We start from the raw sequence: 21,957 nt of genomic DNA on the forward strand, positions 1-21,957 counted from the left end.
GATGGACTTTGGAAAGTAGTAGAAGATTAATAAAAATTAATACCCCTGGAAATTTTACGAAAGGATCTTCTATCATCGAAATCCCGATGCAGACCCATAGCTAAAAAATGGCTATCCGATCGAATGTTTACAAAAATACTCATTACATTTTAAGCGTTAATTAAATGGCCCCGAAATCGTTCTAAAAATGTGTAAACGTCCGCTGTAAATGATTACTAAAGTTATTTTATTCCAAGAATAAGGAAAAGTTTATATGACGTATTCTCTTAACACTAAGTTTATCCTTTTTATTACCTATATTTAGTAGCTAGAAGCTTTAGCTATATCCTAATAAATATACGTAAATCTCCATTATATCCATAATATGTACATCAGACATTCAAAATAACTTTTAAATGCAACTGATATTTCCATGGAATTTTTTCCCTACTACCGTTGATATTACGAAAACAAATTACGCGTCAAAAAGACCAATTATGGTTAAGAACCACTGCTTTTAGATCATTTATGACACGAATTCTCGTAACTCATCCTAAACAGCAGATTGATAAGATAATTTACATGCTTGAAAATTTCGTGACGACCCATACGATGGCCTGCTATGTTTGCCTATAATGGTTTTTTTCAACGTTTGCAAATTGAGAACGTTATTTAGTTACTTAAATTAAAACATTTAATTATTTCAAAATTGTGAAATATATTTTACATAATATAAATTATAGTCCCTGAAATTACCTTTTAGCAATATAATAGCATAGTTCTAAATAAACAAAGTTGTTTTATTCTAGCTATTAGTATTACTAAATCTACTCCATTTATTACACTACTTTAACTATTATCTAAAAAGTTAGAAAATTTCGGGACTTAATAAAAATAATATTCTTTAAAATCTGTCTGTTTTAGTTATTACTGTATGTATCTCATATCTCTTCCATGCGATTTTGTGTGAAAATAGTTTAATTTAAAATTGTTTACCTCATAACATTCGATAAACTTTCTACATCTATTTTTTTTTTTAAATATCGCTCAAGAGTAAATGAATAAATAAAAAAGATTTTAAAAAATTATTCCTCCGAATTAAAAAATAATGCTTAAATTCTGGACAGCGCTCCGTTCAAAACAAAATTTGCATCTGGCATATTGGTAGATGTAAAACAGCCGAGAGCTAAAGTATATATATTATAGGATTGTCCACTCTTTCTCTTCTTCGTTTTAGTACGCAGGCCGTTTCGTTGCAGGGTTAAATCAGTGTTATCAGCATGAAGTCTTATTCGCTTGACAATGCTCCTAGTAATGCCTGTTATAATGATGCTATTTGTTACCCATTTAAAATTTTGCCGCCAAAACGATTTGTAAGCCGATATTTTCCGGTCGCCGACCAGAAACGCCTCAAGTTGCCGGTACCTATGGGAGATAAATTGCAGAGGTAGGTTTATATATTGATTACTGTTATCTGTTCGCTAGCTATGGGTATAATTTATTCACTCCTTTAACTATATGCCGAATGCCATTTCTTTTCAGGTCGTTATAGTACGAGCGCACATTTAAAATATAAAATCTGAATGCTCTGAATACTTGTTTACGATTTTCATTGGTATTTTATCGAATTTATCGAAGTTTTCGATTTGTTATTGGAAATTTCCCCTTGGACTATCCTAATACTTAAATCTTGAGTATGGCAAAGTAAAAGAATGAGCATTTAAAATGTTTGATACAATTTAGCCAGAAAATGATCTACTCTGCACGTCATTTTCGGATCATGCATGCAGTTTTTCTCTGCCGGGTAGGTTAACCTTTAAATAATGTGGTTCGCGTCCTGGACGCCCGAGTGTTGATTTCACATAATGATTTTGTATGCGAAAGAAATAACTTATTTAATGTGTCTTCATTGTTTTCGGTGAAATACTGGCTTCACATTACATTAGAATTATTAACAATTTGATTATATATTTGAAAAATATTTACAAAAATGCGATTTTTATTTATGGATATGTAGGACCTGATTCCGCCAATAACTCAAGGTTTTCATTGAATTGATAAATGATTTGGATTATAACTCGCTTAAATTTTCCCAGTGATGCATGATGTGGCAACGAAATTAAATATAACCTCAAGCCTATGTTACAGCAATGAATTCGATTTTTCTTTTAAAAATTTAAAACTGCAAGTTTTCCCTTAAAACAAATAAGATTTCGAATAAAAATAACTTGTTGAAATGGAAGACGATTTAGGAAATCGTATTAATTTCTTCGAGGTGAAATTCGTTGAATTATGTTCAAGTTAACGTTTCCTTTCATATTGTGAAGCAAGTTAAATTAAGGTGCTTAAATTTGTTAAAAATATGCAAATAACAAGTAAATTATTTTCAGTTTATTGGCCTAACGTTACTTTAAAATAACGAAACCTATTTCCTGAACACTCTAGGCTGGTGCTTGTGAACAAGATTTTCGTTCAAAATAAAACAGGAGATGAAACATGCTTCGAAAAATGGAAGGGACGGAGGCTTTCGCACCCTTTCGATGCAACTGCGTGAAAACTAGACATGAAACAGAATTTTATTTTCTCAATTAGAGTTCTGGAAACTCGTCATACTTCTAATATTTTTTAAGTCTACTTTCAAAGAAAATATTTAAAATCGGCAAATCTCTATTATACCCTTCGTTTGCTGAAAAGAAAGTGGCTATAAACACCGAACGGGTGTTAATTTGTTGTCCCGATTAATGTTTGACACAAAATGCCTCTGCTACGAATTTTCATTTTTTGGTTAGCTTAATGTTTTAAAATGCATGCATAGGAATTTGTACACAAATCCAGATAAATAGCTTGAACAACTATAAGTCGAATCCAAAAGTTGGTCATCGTAAACCGGAGCATTAAAACCGCTGGACACTGGTAGTTCGACCTCGCCTTAACTATCAGTAAATGGGCTTACGACCTAGCGTTTTCCTAGCTTTCCCTATGTGTAACGTGAATCGGAACTAGTTCCACCAAGGCGTCTTTTTCTTGGGTAGATAGCCATTGAATGCTTTACTTTAATCTACATTATTCTAATCCTGGAAATTTCTAATAGCTGTGGTAGCAACTTTATTTAATTTCTAATGATACATTCTGCTGTTAAAAGTACAGAAATACTTATTTAAAGAGTAAAAATTCATGGTAATGTAAATTAATCGTAATAGTTTAGTAACAATCAACTCATTGAATTCAGATCAAGCTATTTTGACTAAACACAAGAGAAACCATAGACTTGCGCTTTTATCCTCTACAATTCCATGTTGAAAACTTCTCATTTCCCTTCGCTGACTGAAAATTCAAAATAAACGAATAAATGCAAATTATAGATCAGCGAGTCTTCAGAATATTTAACATGAACTGCTGTAAATTCTTCATATTTTCCCATTGAATATGCAATTATTGGTGTAAAATTGCCACTCGACAGCAGGGAATAAAAAATAAGTAACGAATCGATTCTGAACTAATGCAGTATTTCGAATTCTTTTATAAATAAGGCACTCTTGATGGGATTCTTAGTCGAACTCTATTGCGCCTTTGATGTTCTGCACAAAAGCATACCTTTCACATGTAGCCAAGTGTTGCGGTTTTGTCGCACGTACCTAATTTATCCCTACTTTTACGGAATCAGTGTCCGCTCAACACTAGTAGTTCGGCCCTGGTTCATATCTCAACGAACGCGCTGTCTGCATGAGTTTCGTGTTTTCTCTTTGTATAATGTAAATACGAACAATTTTCTCTAAAGTTTCCACTAAGGCATTCCTTCAATTGGCGCTCGCTTTCTTTGTCTTGATGCAAACCGAATCCAAGATATCTGCATTACGGAATATGTGTTTGATACCACATGCTCCGTATTGCAGATCTACTAGTTCATATCTTTAAGTAGGCCACTAGCGGCCGAGTGGTAAAGTCTCTGAACACTGGTTGTTTGGCTCGAGGTTCGATTTCCGCGAATGGGCTGGCTGTATGGGCGTTTTCGTGGTTTTCCTATTTGTAACATGTATACGAGCCAGTTTTTTAAGTCCTCCTCCCTTCTATGTAGTGCCTAGGAACGGAGCATTTAAGTAATAAAAAAACTTTTTAGTTACTGCAAGACAGCTATTTTTACTTAAATTCTTCAGAATTAGCTTTGCTTTTTAACTTTGAATAACATAATGTTGGTATCTAACGAGATATTGAACAATATTTATATTACAATGAAAAGCAAAATAGTTACTGAAAATGCAATTGATAGTGCTAAAACGTATCCCTTCGTCTAAACAGTCTAAATTTTAGCGAAATATCGGCAAGATTCGGGATGTAAGTTGATTTTATTCTACCCAGAAAGTCTCCGGACAAAACCCAGGCAAGGTTCATACATGAAATTGAAAATGATTCGAAGCATGTTATTGTACCGTGTGCTGCAAAAAACTACTTTACGTGGAAAATTGCTAAAGTGTACCACTTGTTCAATTTAAATGAAATCTGACTTTCTCGCATGCAAATTTACATTACTATTGCATTTTCAAAAATCTGAATTCTTCTATTACTTCATCCATATACATAATATATATATGATCACAATACTGAAACAATTCTTTATCTGCTGTATAAGCAAACGAGTTTTATGTACTATTTTGCTTAAATTTTCTCCAAACTGACACTCTAGGTATTACTCCGCTCTATTGACAGGCCAAAATGCAAAATAATTTGTTTAAACTACGTGTTAATTCGTGCTGCGCGTGAGCGGTGATGATCCGCAAGAGTATTAATTACCTTGCCAGATTCGTACCATAGGAATGCATTCATAGCTGGTAGCGAATATTTAATAGTGAGATCAGTATTGAACTTTCTGGTGAACACGTGCTTCAGAGAACGAGAAAAGTTATAAAATACTTTGTTCAGCACCTTTTCGAAATTAACGCGAAAGGATTCAAATCGAAGGGATTTCAGAGCTATGACTTGTTAACGCTCCATACAATAGCTGTGTTGACAAATTCCACTTTTTATTGAGCATCGCACAAAAGTTTTTGCAACTGGTTTAAAGAATTCCATCGTGGGCACATGAATCTGATTAATTTTGGGAACGTCAATCAAGAACTTTTACGATGAGAGAAACCTTATTGAATTGTTGAATATTATTGATGACGCAAAAATAAATTTTCAAACATTTTTATTAACTTTTACGTCTTGATCAAAAAAACTACCAGGGCCCGAGTGATTAAAAACCGCTGAATACTGGTAGTTCATCCTTCGTTCAAACCTAGGCGAGCGGGTTGGCTGCGTCTTGCACTTTGCTCCCCATGTGTAACGCCAAGGGATTGTTTGCCTTTCCTCCGGGAAGGCCTTTCTTCTTTTGGGAGATAACCCTGATGTGCTTTGTCATATTCAAACAGCCTAATCACCCTAGTTGTGGCCGCCGTATTTAGGGGGAGCTGAAGGGGCTGCAGCCCCCTCGGTTTCAGTTCATAGAATAAAATTACAAAAAATGGTTTTAGGTAAGTTACGTCTTCCCTCCTCGAAATTAAATCCTAGCTACAGTACTAACCCCTATTTAAAACGAAATTACAACTCTTACAATACTGGAAATCAACGCCAGTTTACAGGCTTTCAAGTACTTAGTACGAGTTTGAATTTCGCGAATTTAGCCTAGAGGGCAAGTAAAAATACCTTATTGTCGACTCGCAAAGCTGCACTTTCGATGAGTCTTAAAACTTTTGCTTTCGGTGAGCAAAGCATTTGAAAGAAGCTACTTAAAATGAGGCATTGTAAGAAAGTTCTGCTGATATTGCATGCTGACTTAAATAAATGCAGTTTTGACCTCTTAACATTAAGCAGTGGCGCCATCTATTGAACACGTTAAACACAAATTGATTCCATACGAATGGTCTTGCGGGTGTATGATTTTTTGTTTATAACATACAGGAATGAACATTACGAAATAGAAGGCATATATGTAGAACACTGAAATAAATTCTTAAAAACGATCTAAGGTACCTTAGAGAACCTGTAGTCTTCCGTCTAAAAATGATTTTAATACTCTTTGATTATATGTAAAATCCAAAGGAGAAACCTGGAATGAAAATCCTGTGATAAATTAAAACTATTATCAAAACTCAAACTAACAGTTTAGATTCTCTACACAGAGTATTAACAAGAAAATCAATATAGCACGTATGTGTAATAGCACACGTTAAGTGATCAATAATTACTTTACTAACATTATACGTTGTACCAGTAATGGTCACTGCATAACACAAAATGAATAATATATGAATATGCTTTTACCTTCTCTTCCCATCGGGTTCAGAAATAGCGGGAACATGAGGAACAGTTCCTTATACAAAAGGTGTATTTTTATCTATTTTAAATAGCGAGAGTGTTTGATAATGTCCGTTTTTTCGTGTAGCTCCTTCAAAGACTGTTGATCCATTTTGTTTCAGAATCTTATTTTGCTTTACGAAGCCACTTCAAGTATTGTAAAACCCCCAGAACTTTCAACTCTATGAACTTGCATTCAAACTTAATTTTATAGTATGTAAAAATCTTAAGTTTCTCAAACTAGCGATCAAGCACTTAATCCATTTTTCTGGGTAATTTCAGAGGGTGAAACTATTTGAAGAGTTACTTTCAAATGATAGATGTCAGCACTATTTCTGGCTATAATTTACGATTTATTCTCCTTTGGCTTGCAGCTGTCACGAAAATTCTATTGACATGTTAGTTAGTTCCGACCACCTTCTACTCTCAAGATTTATTTGAAGCAAACTTAACTATTCCAGGTATTTTTTCACGGCAAGTTTGCCCACAATTATGAATTTACTTATTTGTACGTTCTTGAATGTTGTACATTTAAATACTTTAGCCAGTTTGTTCCAATCTTTTATTTGATGTTTGAAATATTTCCTTTAAATACAATGGGTCACAAATGTAAAACTCTCGTACAAACCTCTCAACATTATAACTAAAATGAAAATAGAAAAGAAACCCTATTAACTGGAATTCTCTACTTTATGTGCAAAAATAAATTCAGAATTAAGAATTGCATCTGTTAACAAAAATAAGGACCGAACAAGAAACATACTTATTCACTCATCTGCCATTTAAAAAAAGGTACTCGCGCATTATCACAACCACCTTGCAGAAATTATCAGTTTTCAGAATGCGCTAAAATTTGCCAATAATGAGTAGGAATTTTAACTTTTCAAGAATATTAGTTTTCGTATGAGCTGCGTTTGTTGCATGCTAAGTTCCAATGGTTTTTGTGTACAAATCGTAATCGGAGATCTTGGAATCTGTTTTAAAATGTACACTTGTAGGATTTGCTTGCAATGATGGAAATTATGCTAAAATTCTTGCAGGAATGCAGTTTCCATAAAATTGCAAATGGGATCAATTGTTTTAAATATAAAATTTAAGTAACAGCAGCGAAATTTCCAACGGAACACTAAAAGAAAATCGCCGGCAAGTTTTAGTTTCATTTACAGGATAAATGCCTAATTAAAACCTAAAATGTCTTTGTGAATAAATCTTTGGCAATTATAAGCCATTATTTTTCTGTGAAGTCGCGAAATTACGCTAATGCGTAAATGCCCAAGTACCAAAATGGGCAACTGATACTTGATTGCGTTACCTCTTTCGAGCATGACTCTATTTTAAGTCTTGAAGGGCATTGATTACATAAGCTTTGGTTGAATTGCAGCCAGTTTCAGTCATTCTGTTTAAAAGTAAAATTAAATCTTTTATGGAAAGTTTACTTAATTTCATTTCTCACCATGAACATTTAGCAAAGCTTAATTTCGAGGAATATTATGAAAGTGCTGTTATCTCTTATGCAGAGACTATCGCTTAAGATAATTTTCCTATTTGGAAATGCAATCCTTTGATTCTCATTTATTGGCCTTCGTTCATATCTTTGAAATATGTGTTACGGTGAAAGACCGAAATCTGGATAATGTCGACTTTCACCGGTAAATGTCAACATTCAGTCTCTTGGTGTATGTCCGAAATATTTTCAAAATACTTATTTCTGACTTGCATTGGTCAATCTCGACATTCAACATGTACTAATGGAGAATGTTGAACATATAACAATATATTTTCTCCGTAATTCAGTCGCGAATAAACGCACTTGAGACTTGAAATAAGAACTTAAGAACCTAACACGCAATACATTCAAATTGAGAAAGGAAAATAATAGAAGTGAAGTAACTTAATTTTACAGTACGTTCTAAATGAGAAAATAAAATAACTGTAATAAACTTACTAAATTATGTGATTCAAATCATATTTATTGCAACAACTTAAACTATTATGGCACTTAATGACCCCTCTTTTCGACTTTCACCAGACCATATCTCATTGTCGACATACACCAGTGAGGGTCCGAATATACAAGAATGTAGTGCAATATTCGATCTTTCACCAACGTATTTGGTGAATGTTAACATTCTCCAGTGAAAGTCGACATTCTCCAATATCTGTCTTTCACGGTAACATGCATATTGATCCTAGAGACTGACATTCCAGTACAAACATCTCGGCTGCTAACATAGCGAGCCATAACTTTTACCGAACCCTATCAGTACTTTAACAGTAGCGCAACACTGTGCTGATTAAACTCTGATCAGAGTTTCTGCCAAAAATCTCAACATCTGGCTAATACTATTTTGATTCGTTGCATATAAAATTTCGAGAAATTCTGATAGTTCATTGATAAACATTTTTGCTAAATCTAGTCTTATCCCACTTATTAATTCATTGCTTCCATCTGGCAGTCCATGCTCTATATTAATTTCCTAGCGTTCTATGCATTGTTTGAGTACTTATTACCCAAAAACTAAGCTTTTCAGAATTTTTCTGCTGTTTTAGTATTTCTTCGCGACGGTTTTAGAATCTTTGTTATCTCATTTCTGGGACTGTTCTTTAAGGTTGCTTTAATCTTGCCGATATCTTTGGAATACATTGCCTTTTCGATCGAAGAACGCCAGCTAATTTTGGAATTTTCTTTTGACATTTTTTCATTGATAAAATTGCTTTTATTTAAATTCTCCTGTATTCTGTATTTTGGAACTCTAAATAACCAGTGTCCCGTATTTAAAGTTTCTGTACCTTTTCATGACTAGCACCGTTTACACAGGGCATCCTCTAAAAGCATCGCACTAGCTAGCTATCGTTCCATAACGAAATTAATTTAAATTTCCAAACGCGAATTGCACACCATACGTTTAAACGCATAAGTGTTCTCACCACAGCGTAACGAGGTCGTTTTTTACATGCTTACGTATAAAGTACTAGCCCATCAAATTCACAAATAGCGTACTGACAAATTGGGTGCGTCATGTAGTTTGTACGTTGATGGGTTAGTACTTTGTATCGTCACCATGTTTTGGTACTCGGAACCGTCGCAATATTTTTCTTTGCCTTCTACACATTCCAAAAATAGACAATAGCACTAGTGCAAACGATTAAATCGTGTGCAAAATACTGTACACTCTAGGAACATTCTTCCGAATTATGTTTAAGAAACTGCGAATGAAAGCATGAGTTTCCTGCCAATTTCGAAACTATTCAAAATTGCATATACACCCATAGGAATTCTCAATCTGATGCATAAAACATGCATTTACTTTTATTATCAGTGATTCACACAAGGTTTATTCAGTAATTGTAATTTCTAAAGAAATTATTACAAATTACTGAACTAACCCGCGTAATGCCTTCCTAAAAATTTGGATTGAATAAACTGCATAAGCAGGTACTATATATGTGAAAAAACGCTGTGCATGGTATAAGAATTGCAGCCTTTTAATGCTTAATCTACTGTAATCAGATTGAACCTGAAAGGCATTGATAGATAAAATTCGCTATTGTTACCAAACTAAGACTACCAGGAATTTCAAACTTCCCGAGATTACTTGGTAGCATGTTTTGGTACTCGGAACAGTCAGCGAAATGTATTTATTCTTTACTTCCCGGGTACAGGCATTTACACTTGAAACTTCTACTACCCACAAAATTAAATGGGAACCGTCAGAGGCTTTATTTGCCTATATGCGTGATAAGACAACAGTGGGAGAGGCATTCTCATTGGCACTTAATTACATTATCATTTAATAGTCCCCCCTCTTAATCTGACCTAGTTTGCTTTAAACTACCACAAAGCTGCAATCTTATACAAACGCCGACTTAAGCGATAAATTGAAATATTTATGTAGTTTAAAAACCAGTTCTCGAACTTAAAACATTTTAGGAAGCTGTTAGGACAAACCAACGAGATCCGGCTGGATCCCGCCACTAAATAAACATTTTTCCACTTCAGCTGACAATGCATTTAATGAAATTCGGTAATCTTGTTGGCCATGAGTGTTTGCTGAATTCCAGATAAGACAATTGATAAGATGTTAAATTCTTCTGAACTGAGTGGGAACAAACGTCTAACAATTTCGTGTTCGCTAAAGAGGAATTTTTGAGATTTCAGAAAGATTGCATGACAGCTTCCTAAACGCTAATCTCGAACGCTAGTTTAAGACAATCAACTAGTTTAAGACAGATAAAATGAAATAGGCTTTATAATTGACGCAAGACAAATGTTATAGAAAATGCGCGAATTTAATTTTCAAAGTCATTTACGAAAAATAAGTTACAAAAAACTGGCATTCAAAAGAATTACCAGTTATCATTTAAAGTTTTCACCTGAAATGCAAATAGGCCAGAATCGTGAACACTGGTAGTTTTACCCAGGCTTAAATCTCGGCAAATTATTAGATTAGCTGTATAAGTGTTTTCATTTTTCGTGTATGAAACATTACTAAAGTTTTCCCTTGGTCCTCCACGGAAATAATGCCGCCATTAGACAGCCTTCATGTGCTCTGCGGCTTCAAATGAATAAAGGCATTAGAAGTCTAACAATTTCTTGAAATGCCAAATTTCAATATTTCTACGAATGAGGTCTTCAAAGCGTATTTCTGTATATTTATCTGATATTAAATGTATAATTTAGCTGTGTACCTTATTTGACGTTCTTAAAATGCAATAATCATTCGACCGACCATACGAAAAATTTTAAGATTTAATATTTTAATCGCCTTGTGTAACTTCATAGCGAAGCACATGAAAGCTTTTTAGGGGCCACAAATTGCAGAGAACATTAATCTAAATTCTTCAAATTATGCGACTTTTTTATCTAGAAAACTGAATCGTTTTCTAATCAGCATATTAAGTAAATAAAGCTGACTCGTATTACTTGTTTGAAATTAAAACATTTTGTTATTCGGATGTTAACAGTAAAATTGGGCAAAGAGTCGTATGTTCTATATTTACTGTTGATACACTTGCTGATTAATTTTTGGATACAGTCGACCGATCTTTCTTGTTAGTGCAAAGATCAATGAGTAAGTGGACTCTTTCTGAATCAGTACAACTTTTATTTATTCATCAAGCGCCTTGGAGCGGTTGTTGCTTAACCTATCTGAATTTATCTTTTTATAAAATGGTACAAATATTTAAGCAACACAAACTGGGTGTGTCAAGTTTGCGTACTCTTGCAAAAGTTCGTAACGATAACCAATTAGAACTGCAAGTTAATATTTTGTAATGTAACTTTCCTTTTATAACCTCAAAATATTTAGCATGGATTCAACTAGCTTAGCTGTTTCTTCTGTGATTAGTTTCTACCATGACAGCTATGAGCATTTCTTTCGATGTTAATTCATGCTGTGTGATTCTTCGTTCGAATAAATTCTACAAATGCTTTGTATTTAGACTGAGATGTACGGAGTTTAGCACATACAGCAGCCATATCCTCAATGTAAGCTGTATACTTAGGGTTCATTGCTTTGCTGAAAGAAAAAAAAAAAAATCACTCACCCCAAGTTCTCCGCACTTGCCGGTTTCTCCGATAGATTCAAGTAATGAATTTTATTCATAAGAGTCGATAAACTCGAGATTGTCAATCTCACTTCCCATGCACCACCCTCGAACAGTTTGCTCTGTTTGAACTGGTATAAGGTTCCCTTACTTCAGCTCTGTACACCACACATGTTTTCGTCCAGTGATGCCGAATTATTCCAAAAGCTGTCTTTGTTGGTTTGGTGAACTATTCACTTTCTTAGCTCTGTTTACTCGAGAGAATAATGGTTTCTTCTGTGCAATCCTGGCATCTTTTTGTGATTAAAATCGTGATTTTTTGTGTCTGAAAACTTGAGTCATTTCAATATATCAATCTCGTTTATTTTACAGAACAGATTACAAAGCGAGATTCCCGAAGCTACAGTGCAAGACGGGCGACTATATTTTGGTTTGAACACTGAAGTGCAACTGATTTGTGGTTCACAATCACTTTTTGGATGAATGTCTCCTTTTAAGTTTCAACAATTGCTCTACGAGGCTTTCCTATTTTTTCTAAAGATCTAAGATTTGTTGCCAACATTAATCTGTTACCTAGAAAGCATTCAAAATCTGGAATACTCCAGCATTCAAATTTCAAATCTGAGTTGTAGGAACTTAATTACTTAAACACTATTTGGTACAATTATCTAGCAACAAATTATCTCTATATACCCTCTTTAAGTGTAGCTGACTTTTTCTTTTTTGGGGGGGGGGTGACTGACTATTGTTTAGCTGTGATTTTTTTCTCTAAAAAAGACAATTTTGAAGTACCTTGTGTTTAAATAAGGAAAGTTTATTACAGGTAAAATTTTACCAGACAGCTTAATGCATATGCCCATACGACTGCTATCTGCATAAAGTATGGATGTCTTCGTGGAGAACTTTCTCGGGAAACCTGGTTCAAATTCACGTCGCGCGTACGCAAAACGCCATGCAGCCAGCGTCATTCGCCAAAACTCGAATCGAGGACTATCAAAGTTCACCGGAATTGTAGGACTAATTGCGAAGTACTATAGAAATCGAAACTTTTGTCTCTAGAATATCGAAGAGTCGGCGTCATTGCTTTGAGGATAGAACGAGTAGTAATTTAAATAGCTGAAATATTTGCGGAAAATATGTATTCAACGAATGCGCCCTTGGATATGAAACCCTGGGATGTAATTCCGTATAACTGAAGAGCATGAAATGCAATCTCGGAGAAGGGCATTTATGAACGGCAAAATGTTTGGCTCATTACCATTGTTTAACATTAAGAACTTGAAGAATATCGAGCGAGAATCCAGAGTAAATGGTGACGCCCGGACGCAAAACAGGAGTAAAAATTTTAAGTGCAGGAGATCAATAGCATGGAAGTAAAATACAAATAAAAAATTGTATTTGCAAGACATGGATTGAAATGGAACGAAATCGGTGACATTGAAGTTGGGACTCTTAATAATATATTCTAAACCTTTGAAAATGAGTAACAAACTTACTGCTAATTTTATTAAATTCTGCATTTATCCGTATTCATATTGGTATAGATTTATTCTAAACGGAAATCATTGTGCGAAGTTTCGTTTCTGATCAAATAACGTGCATTGGTAATTTTTCTCAAATTATTAAATTTTAGAGTTCTACTTAAAGTAGAACTCTAAAATTTAATAATTAAGCATTAATTCTGCGTATTGCGATAATCTAGTAATCGCTTACTGCCGCATTATATCACTCGTTCGAAGTGATTTTAGTGAAGCAATTCCTGTTTTACTACTACTTACTACACTGGAGACTGAAGTTTTCTCTAATCGAGTTCAGTCTTCCTTTTATAAAGCCCAGAGAACGGATCTTGAAACACCTTGAAGTTCTTGAACAAGTAATGAAAAGCTGTTCTAATACTTTAATACATATGCACAATAATCGCAAAAACATGAACTCGCGGGGAAATATAAAATGTTGGAAATAGTGCGTATACTGAAGTTTTCATTCTGCATTAAGGAAGCTGAGCAGTCTAAATACAAAAAAGGGTACACTGCGAGTCTAAATTCCACCTTTCGAGGTCGGTAATTTTCCTTGTTTATTAAATTAAGTTTGAACTGTTAAAATTTAGTTTAAAAATCTTATTTTCGTAAAGTTTTTAATTTTAGTTCATTATAAATTTACTTAAATTCTTTCGTTCGAATTAAGATGGATATTTATTTCAACCTTGAAGTGTTGCATTTTACTATGGAAACTTAAGATTCTTATTTTTTGACATTAGCCAGCGTGTTCAAAGCCATGTCCAGGGGGAGGGAATATAATCCCCTCTCCAAATTTTTCAGTTACAAAATTTAACTGAAATGTTTTGCAATTTCCTGAACAAATTTTTAACAAAACCCGCCGATACAAAATAAGCAGTGACATAAGCATAAAACACAATCGATATTTTAAATATTGATAATAGCATTTATCTGCAATTTTTAAATGTTAGCCTCCCAACCGGTACAGTGGTTAGTGACGCTGGGTCCTACCGATGACGCCCTACCGATGGGTCCGGTCTCGAATCTCCGAGAAGAGCAAGAGGTCACTTAAAATACATGGCGAGCTAAAATTCTCGAGTTTGCGCAGTTAATGCTGCTGGACTACACATGTTAACATGGTTGAATTTCTGGTATCCTACTCACTTCTGCCTGTACCCGATGATTGAAGTCTCCTTTATTAAAAAAACTGTCCGTTTAAAAGTTTCTGTTGTGGTAGAAGTGGAGTAAATATTCACGTAAATGGCTTATGGTATTTTTAAAATTATCTTTGATTTAGAATATTAGATTGGTAAAAATTATTTGCAGAAATTTCTTTAACACACCTGGCCCACCCATGCCAGAGAGGTAATCTCTGAAAACTGGTAGTTTGACATTAGTTCGAATTCCTGCTAACACGCTGCTTGCATGTTCGATTTCGGTAGATTTCGTAATCTGACCAGTTTACTTTTAAGTCCTCCACGAAAGCATTCCTTTCCTTGGGCACATAGCCGTCCAGTGGTTTGTCATAATCAAATGAACCAAACACACTCGCCTAGCTGAAATGTCTATTGTTTTGGATAGATATTCAGTAAAAAGTCGTCGGTTTTGAATTGGTTAGCAGAACTTGAGTATAAAATTATATCCTATCCCACATTTTCTTTTCACTCAACGGGCCCACCAGCGGCCGATCGGTAAAGTCGCTGAACACTGGTAGTTCGGTCCGAGGTTCGAATCCCGCAAACGGGCTGGCTGCATGGGTTTTTTTTTTCGTGGTTTCCCCATGTGTAACGCGTATACGAGCCAGTTTCCCTTAGAAAGTCCTCCACGAAGGCATCTCTCCCCTTAGGCAGATAGCCCTAGTGTGCTTTGCCATAATTAAATGCACCACACCTTTTCATTCAACGTTGCGAGTAAATTGAAACTTTAAATGCGATAGCTGTAGCGTCAGAAAATACTTCACTAAAATTTGCATTAGCTCTGAATTTTTATGATAAATGAATTCGTTAAAAGTATTACCACCCTTTGTTTGAAATTATCTATGCCTCTTTAATAAATTCTTTGCAAGATGAGCTTAAGTATTGCCCAATAAAATCATTAATAATTCACATTGACAATCTGATTTTTATTATGCAAATGTGTACAGAATTATCGCAGTTAGTCTACATTTGTAGTAAATTCGTCTACTTCGTTAAATATGAAGATACTTTGACAGCTTGACTCCACTATTAAATCTGAAAATTGCTTTCTAAATGTTACGTTATATTTTATGTGGAGAATATAAACGCGTCTGCATGAAATGTTTCTCGAGCTATTATTCTTTCTTATTGTAGTATTAAACAGCTAGTAGCCAAGTTCCTCCAATTTTTTTCATTAAAGCAAGACTTGTTTTCCATATTCTAATCTCCTAATACAGCTTTGGGTATCTTGTTTCTGGGCAGAATTATTGCTGCGTTACTGTAAAGTGAGTGATGCAGATGTTTAGAAACTTGTAACAAAAGTTTGCAGCATCGAAACTAGACAAAGGTGTTCCTGCTCAAAAAAAACCCTTGTATCACGTGCAAGAACATGAAAAAAGTTCCCGGAGGAAAAAGCGAACTTGAAATTTTCCGACTGTGGTGGAATGCCCCATAAGACCATAAAATACGTGCATTTGGGCCAGATTCGAATACTAATTAGATTCGCTTAGAAAGCTTTCCTTGAGCGGATAATAAATTAAACATAAATTCTCTCGAATAGTCAAACAAATCAAATTTAGATGTAAGAGTAAACTCTGCCTAAGTCATCCATTGATATTAAGGGCTCCGTTTACACTCTAGGACCTTCAGCTCATCATTCTTTTGGTCCCTTCAGCTCATCATTCTTTTGGTCCCTTCAGCTCATCATTCTTTTGGTCCCTTCAGCTCATCATTCTTTTGGTCCCTTCAGCTCATCATTCCCTTCGCTTACTTTTAAGAAATTTGATGTAGAATAAAATAGTTTAGATGTTTACGAAAATTTGGAATTGATATTTCCCTTCACTTCTTCATGCTGTTATAAATAAAAGATCCGTTTACTGAGATGGTGTTATCAAACAAATGAAAGCTACTAAAACGTTCAGTTGTGAACCCTTTTAACAACATTGTTATGCTTGTTGTATAGGATATCGGGCATGTAGTTTCGTTCAAAATTTCTCAAAGTACTATTTGATTAAGCTAGGTACTTAAATTGAGATTTGTAGCAAAATCTTGTAAATTTGCATCCCTCTTCGTAATATAGTTAAAACACTTTTACTAAAATTTCCTTTCCCTTAAAATTAGCCTTAAACGCAGAAAATTTTTCTACAAAATTAGAATATTATAGTGTCCACGAGGTTGGGTTGGTTATTCGATTACGTCAAAGCGCTGTCTCGTTACTTTGTTTAAAAGTTCACTGGTGAAAAACTTCGGTGTCCAAGAGAAACTGGGTTGTTTGTTACATTTGGGTAAGGTGACCTCACACTGCCAGCCTGCTTGCCGTGATTTAAAAACGGGTGGAATTATCAGTACTGTTATCCTTAGCCACATGCCCACTGGAAAGGAAGACTACAAGCGGTAAGAGGAAATGTATCGAAACTTGCCTTGCTGAACAGGCAGAGCATCTGGGACCTTATCTGCCTAAGCGGAGATTCACATAGGGAAAACCGTAAAAACAACCCATACCGAAACTTTCCTGTTCATAAATCTTTAGGCATCTTTAGCGGACGTGTTACAAATCTAATTTCGTAAAGGAACCAGAAAGCAAAGCCCATCAGCATATTGGGTAAAGCACATAAAATGCAGGTTTATAAATGTATTGTTAGTAACAATTTAAAATTGGTTCAAGATTTAATGTTCGAAACACGTTTTCTACTTAATTCTACCTAATGAAATTTATTAGTCTTGTGAAGTATATAAAAATAGAACAACTTTGAAATTATACAGAAACTACAGTATGAATCTTTTCCTTAAAATATCATGGATGTCTAACATTTTTATATTCATTATTTTATCCATGTAACACAAGTGTAAATTTGTTGAGGACAAAGCTTTGCAGAGCTATTTACTTTTTATGGTGTATTCAAAATTAAGCTTCTATTTCAGCCTATTAAAGAGCATTTTCGTCAGTCTAATGTGTAGGGCTATGTAATTTGGTAATGGCATTTGGGTCTTCAGTTAGAAAATGCAGTTTGAAATTCCATTAATCTTTGCATACTTTGAATGCTCCATTTTACTTCGAAACGACTTAAACCGAACTATTCTAATACAAGCTGTCTGAATTACTTAATCCTCGCAACTTCTCACTTCTGCATGCAACCACAAAACAAGTTTGTTACGAAATATGGACAGCATACTTGAAACCCTAAAACGGCCTTGAAACCAACGACCCGAGGAAATATATAGCAAACGGAAGCCACAAAACTGCACCTAGAAATTGGACGTTCGCAGTTTAGACTGCCCTTGGTTTCCCCCCCCCCCCCATAGCTGAACTAGATTGTCCAGTATTGAATCAAATGTTTCAAATTGTCCTTGACGGCAAAGGTAAACGTTTCCTCCGTTATCTCTCATAGTCTTCGGAAAATTCCGGAACGGAAGGTGAGTGAACGACGCTAAAGTATTTGTCCACGGTTGGTAACTGTGAATCTGTAATAAGTTGCTTAGAGGAAGTAACGGTGCTAGATTTCATTTTCAATCCGTACTTGGCAGTCTTTGAAAACTTTAAGAATGAGAATCTAAGTGAGATCCTAAATAAACTTTTCAATCATAACACAATTACGAACAGTCTTTCGTTACATTAATAGTTTCTGCGCTGTATTGAAAGTAAGAATTATGGAGGAATAAAATATTAACAGAAGAAATAGGTACATATGTATTTAAAGAACTCAAGATTTTTATGAATTTTAATTGTATAAAAACTTATTGTATATTGAACTAGACTGCCTACGAAGAGTAATATACAGTAATGTTTGCAAACTGAAATAATCGGATAAATTTTGTATATGCTTATTGATTTGATAACATGTATTTAAAAATTTATTTTTCCAAAAATTATTTTTGTAAATTTTGAATTATAGAAACTTATTGTATATTGAACTTGACTGCCTGCGAAAAATATACAGTAAGGTTTGAAAACCGAAGTAATCGGATAACTTTTGTGCATGCTTATTGGTTTAATAACCATCTATTTAAAAATCATAAGTTTATTTCCTAAATTTCGAGCTGTTTTGCTTTTACACTTTTTGAAGTTAAACTTTTAATAGCGGACAACTTCATGCTGTTAACAGAGTAAACTTTCAGGAATTTTCCGCCAAGACAGTTTAGTGGTTAGGAGAGCCGACTGTGATACTAAAGAGTCGGGGTTCGAATGCCTGAGAAGGCATGGCTAACTGTCCGTTCCTTCATAGCAGGCAAAAGTGGGCCACTTAATTAGGTGCCTCCACAATAGTTGCCACCGCTTCTGACCTTGGTAGTGGCTAAAGTCCATGATTGTGCCCGCCGTTAGAAAAGATTTTCAGTAATTTCAGGGGTTTCTGCGACTGAATCCTGCTGACGACGGTGCTGCTGTGATTTGAGACGAGAGACGTTCTGCCAAGCCAAGAGTAATTCAAATTTGGATACGGTACCTGTTGCTGACCTTGCGGTGTGTGGATAAGTGGGATCATAGTCATGTTTCTTCTATTCATAATATGACCCACTCATCCACAAATTCGGGGTTATTTTCGACTGGTTTCTGAGACTGAATCCTGCTGACGACGGTGCTGCTGTGATTTGAGACGAGAGACGTTCTGCCAAGCCAAGAGAAATTCAAATTTGGATACGGTACCTGTTGCTGACCTTGCGGTGTGTGGATGAGTGGTATCATAGTCATGTTTCTTCTATTCATGATATGACCCACTCATCCACAAATTCGGGGTTATTTTCGACTGGTTTCTGAGACTGAATCCTGCTGACGACGGTGCTGCTGTGATTTGAGACGAGAGACGTTCTACCAAGCCAAGAGAAATTCAAATTTGGATACGGTACCTGTTGCTGACCTTGCGATGTGTGGGTGAGTGGGATCATAGTCATGTTTCTTCTATTCATGACTAGACACACTCATCCACAAATTCGGGGTTATTTTCCACTGGTTTTTGCGACTGAATCCTGCTGACTATACGGTGCTGCTGTGATTTGAGACGAGAGACGTTCTGCCAAGCCAAGAGAAATTCAAATTTGGATACGGTACCTGTTGCTGACCTTGCGGTGTGTGGGTGAGTGGGATCATAGTCATGTTTCTTCATATTCATAATATGACCCACTCATCCACAAATTCGGGGTTATTTTCGACTGGTTTCTGAGACTGAATCCTGCTGACGACGGTGCTGCTGTGATTTGAGACGAGAGACGTTCTACCAAGCCAAGAGAAATTCAAATTTGGATACGGTACCTGTTGCTGACCTTGCGATGTGTGGGTGAGTGGGATCATAGTCATGTTTCTTCTATTCATGACTAGACACACTCATCCACAAATTTGGGGTTATTTTCCACTGGTTTTTGCGACTGAATCCTGCTGACTATACGGTGCTGCTGTGATTTGAGACGAGAGACGTTCTGCCAAGCCAAGAGAAATTCAAATTTGGATACGGTACCTGTTGCTGACCTTGCGGTGTGTGGGTGAGTGGGATCATAGTCATGTTTCTTCTATTCATAATATGACCCACTCATCCACAAATTCGGGGTTATTTTCGACTGGTTTCTGAGACTGAATCCTGCTGACTACGGTGCTGCTGTGATTTGAGACGAGACGTTCTGCCAAGCCAAGAGTAATTCAAATTTGGATACGGTACCTGTTGCTAACCTTGCGGTGTGTGGGTGAGTGGGATCATAGTCATGTTTCTTCATATTCATAATATGACCCACTCATCCACAAATTCGGGGTTATTTTCGACTGGTTTCTGAGACTGAATCCTGCTGACGACGGTGCTGCTGTGATTTGAGACGAGAGACGTTCTACCAAGCCAAGAGAAATTCAAATTTGGATACGGTACCTGTTGCTGACCTTGCGATGTGTGGGTGAGTGGGATCATAGTCATGTTTCTTCTATTCATGACTAGACACACTCATCCACAAATTCGGGGTTATTTTCCACTGGTTTTTGCGACTGAATCCTGCTGACTATACGGTGCTGCTGTGATTTGAGACGAGAGACGTTCTGCCAAGCCAAGAGAAATTCAAATTTGGATAGGGTACCTGTTGCTGACCTTGCGATGTGTGGGTGAGTGGGATCATAGTCATGTTTTTTCTATTCATAACTATACACGCTCATCCACAAATTCGGGGTTATTTTCGACTTTCCTCTTCAGTGAATGGATACCTGTGCTCTTATATGTTACAGTAACTACTGCAATTTGAATCCTGCCGACGACTTGATGTCCTGCTCAGTTTTCCTTAGAAAGTCCTCTATTGAAGGCATTCTTCCCATTAGATAACCCTCTTGAGCTTTGTCATAGTCAAATGGCCTAAACTAAGCCATTGCATCCAGAGTTATTCATAAGTCGACTTTTGCGTTCGAAGGATCGAGCCGGTCTAGTGGCTTTCATTGCCGTATTGAAGGGCTCTAATCCCGGATATTTGCAAGCTTATAAAGTCTCTGCTGACAGAGGCCACTTGAAATGCACGGTGAGCGGAAAGTCCTCAAGAGGTTCGCTGCAAAAAATGATAGACCCTTTGACCATCCTCGGGGTATTTTCTCTCAAAATTGGACCGGAACTACAGTTAATGCGGCGGGACTAATCTACTAGCAATCGTGAAGTTCTAGTATTTTGCCTCCTTTTACCTGTAATAAGGAACTAGTATTTAAATTCAAAATAAACAAAACATAACTAAAGTTGGTTTAAATGCCAGAAGGTGTTTCCATAGTCACTAAAAAAGTAGCTCGTTAATCTGATATGCATCGCCTTCTTGCGTAAAATTGCCTTTGTAATAGAGCATTTTCATTTTACATTGATCCGTGGGTTCCGATTACCTAGTAAGCGAATGTTGTATTCATCTGGAAAAATGTCATTCATTATTTTCAGCAAAATACATCGCTAATTTAATCTTCAAATACAATGAACTATTGTTTCTGAATATATTGAAGCATTCCGGAATATTTTATCTACGAATTCGTAGGACCCGATCATGGCGGCACAACTAAAATACAAGAGTTCGACGCAGGTTCCAGGCGAACTGGCTGGCTGCATTATTGGTGTTCGTGGTTTTCTGCAACTTTGAATACAAGCTAATTCCCCCTAGTCCTCCGCAAGCGCACTTTTCCTTTATGCAGATAGCTCTCGTGTGCTTTGCCTCGGTCAAGTAACCTAACCGATCAGGCCAGCTATGCAAATTTTCATCGCTTAAAGGTTGATCAACACTTTAAGTTGAATTAAAAAGTAAACATTCCTCAACTCTATTTTCTCTAGATACTCACTTGTCTGTAACAAAAGCTTTAATTTATGAATTTGTAAAACTCTTTAATGAGTATTTCTTGAAATTGTGGATTTTTTGTTTTGCAATCTAGTGTGCCTTTTGAGGTTTTGTGTTGCCTAAAGATCTGACAATCGTATGCCATTTCTAAAATTCAGGCTCTG

At 35.7% G+C, this 21,957-nt stretch overlaps 1 protein-coding gene across 1 annotated transcript in view; it reads left to right on the forward strand.

Moving 5' to 3' along the window:
• Positions 1-1,206: 1,206 nt before the first annotated feature.
• Positions 1,207-21,957, forward strand: part of LOC118191289 (uncharacterized) — a 77,893-nt gene continuing 57,142 nt past the window's right edge. Inside the window, exon 1 of the mRNA XM_035362087.2 lies at positions 1,207-1,426. Coding sequence (XP_035217978.1) covers positions 1,260-1,426 — 167 coding nt within the window. The 5' untranslated portion in view covers positions 1,207-1,259. The remainder of the gene's footprint in view (positions 1,427-21,957) is intronic.

The sequence above is a fragment of the Stegodyphus dumicola genome, chromosome X1, assembly GCF_044657685.1.
Source record: "Stegodyphus dumicola isolate Sdum_Otavi_A_Nest chromosome X1, ASM4465768v1".
NCBI classification, from domain to species: Eukaryota; Metazoa; Arthropoda; class Arachnida; order Araneae; family Eresidae; genus Stegodyphus; species Stegodyphus dumicola.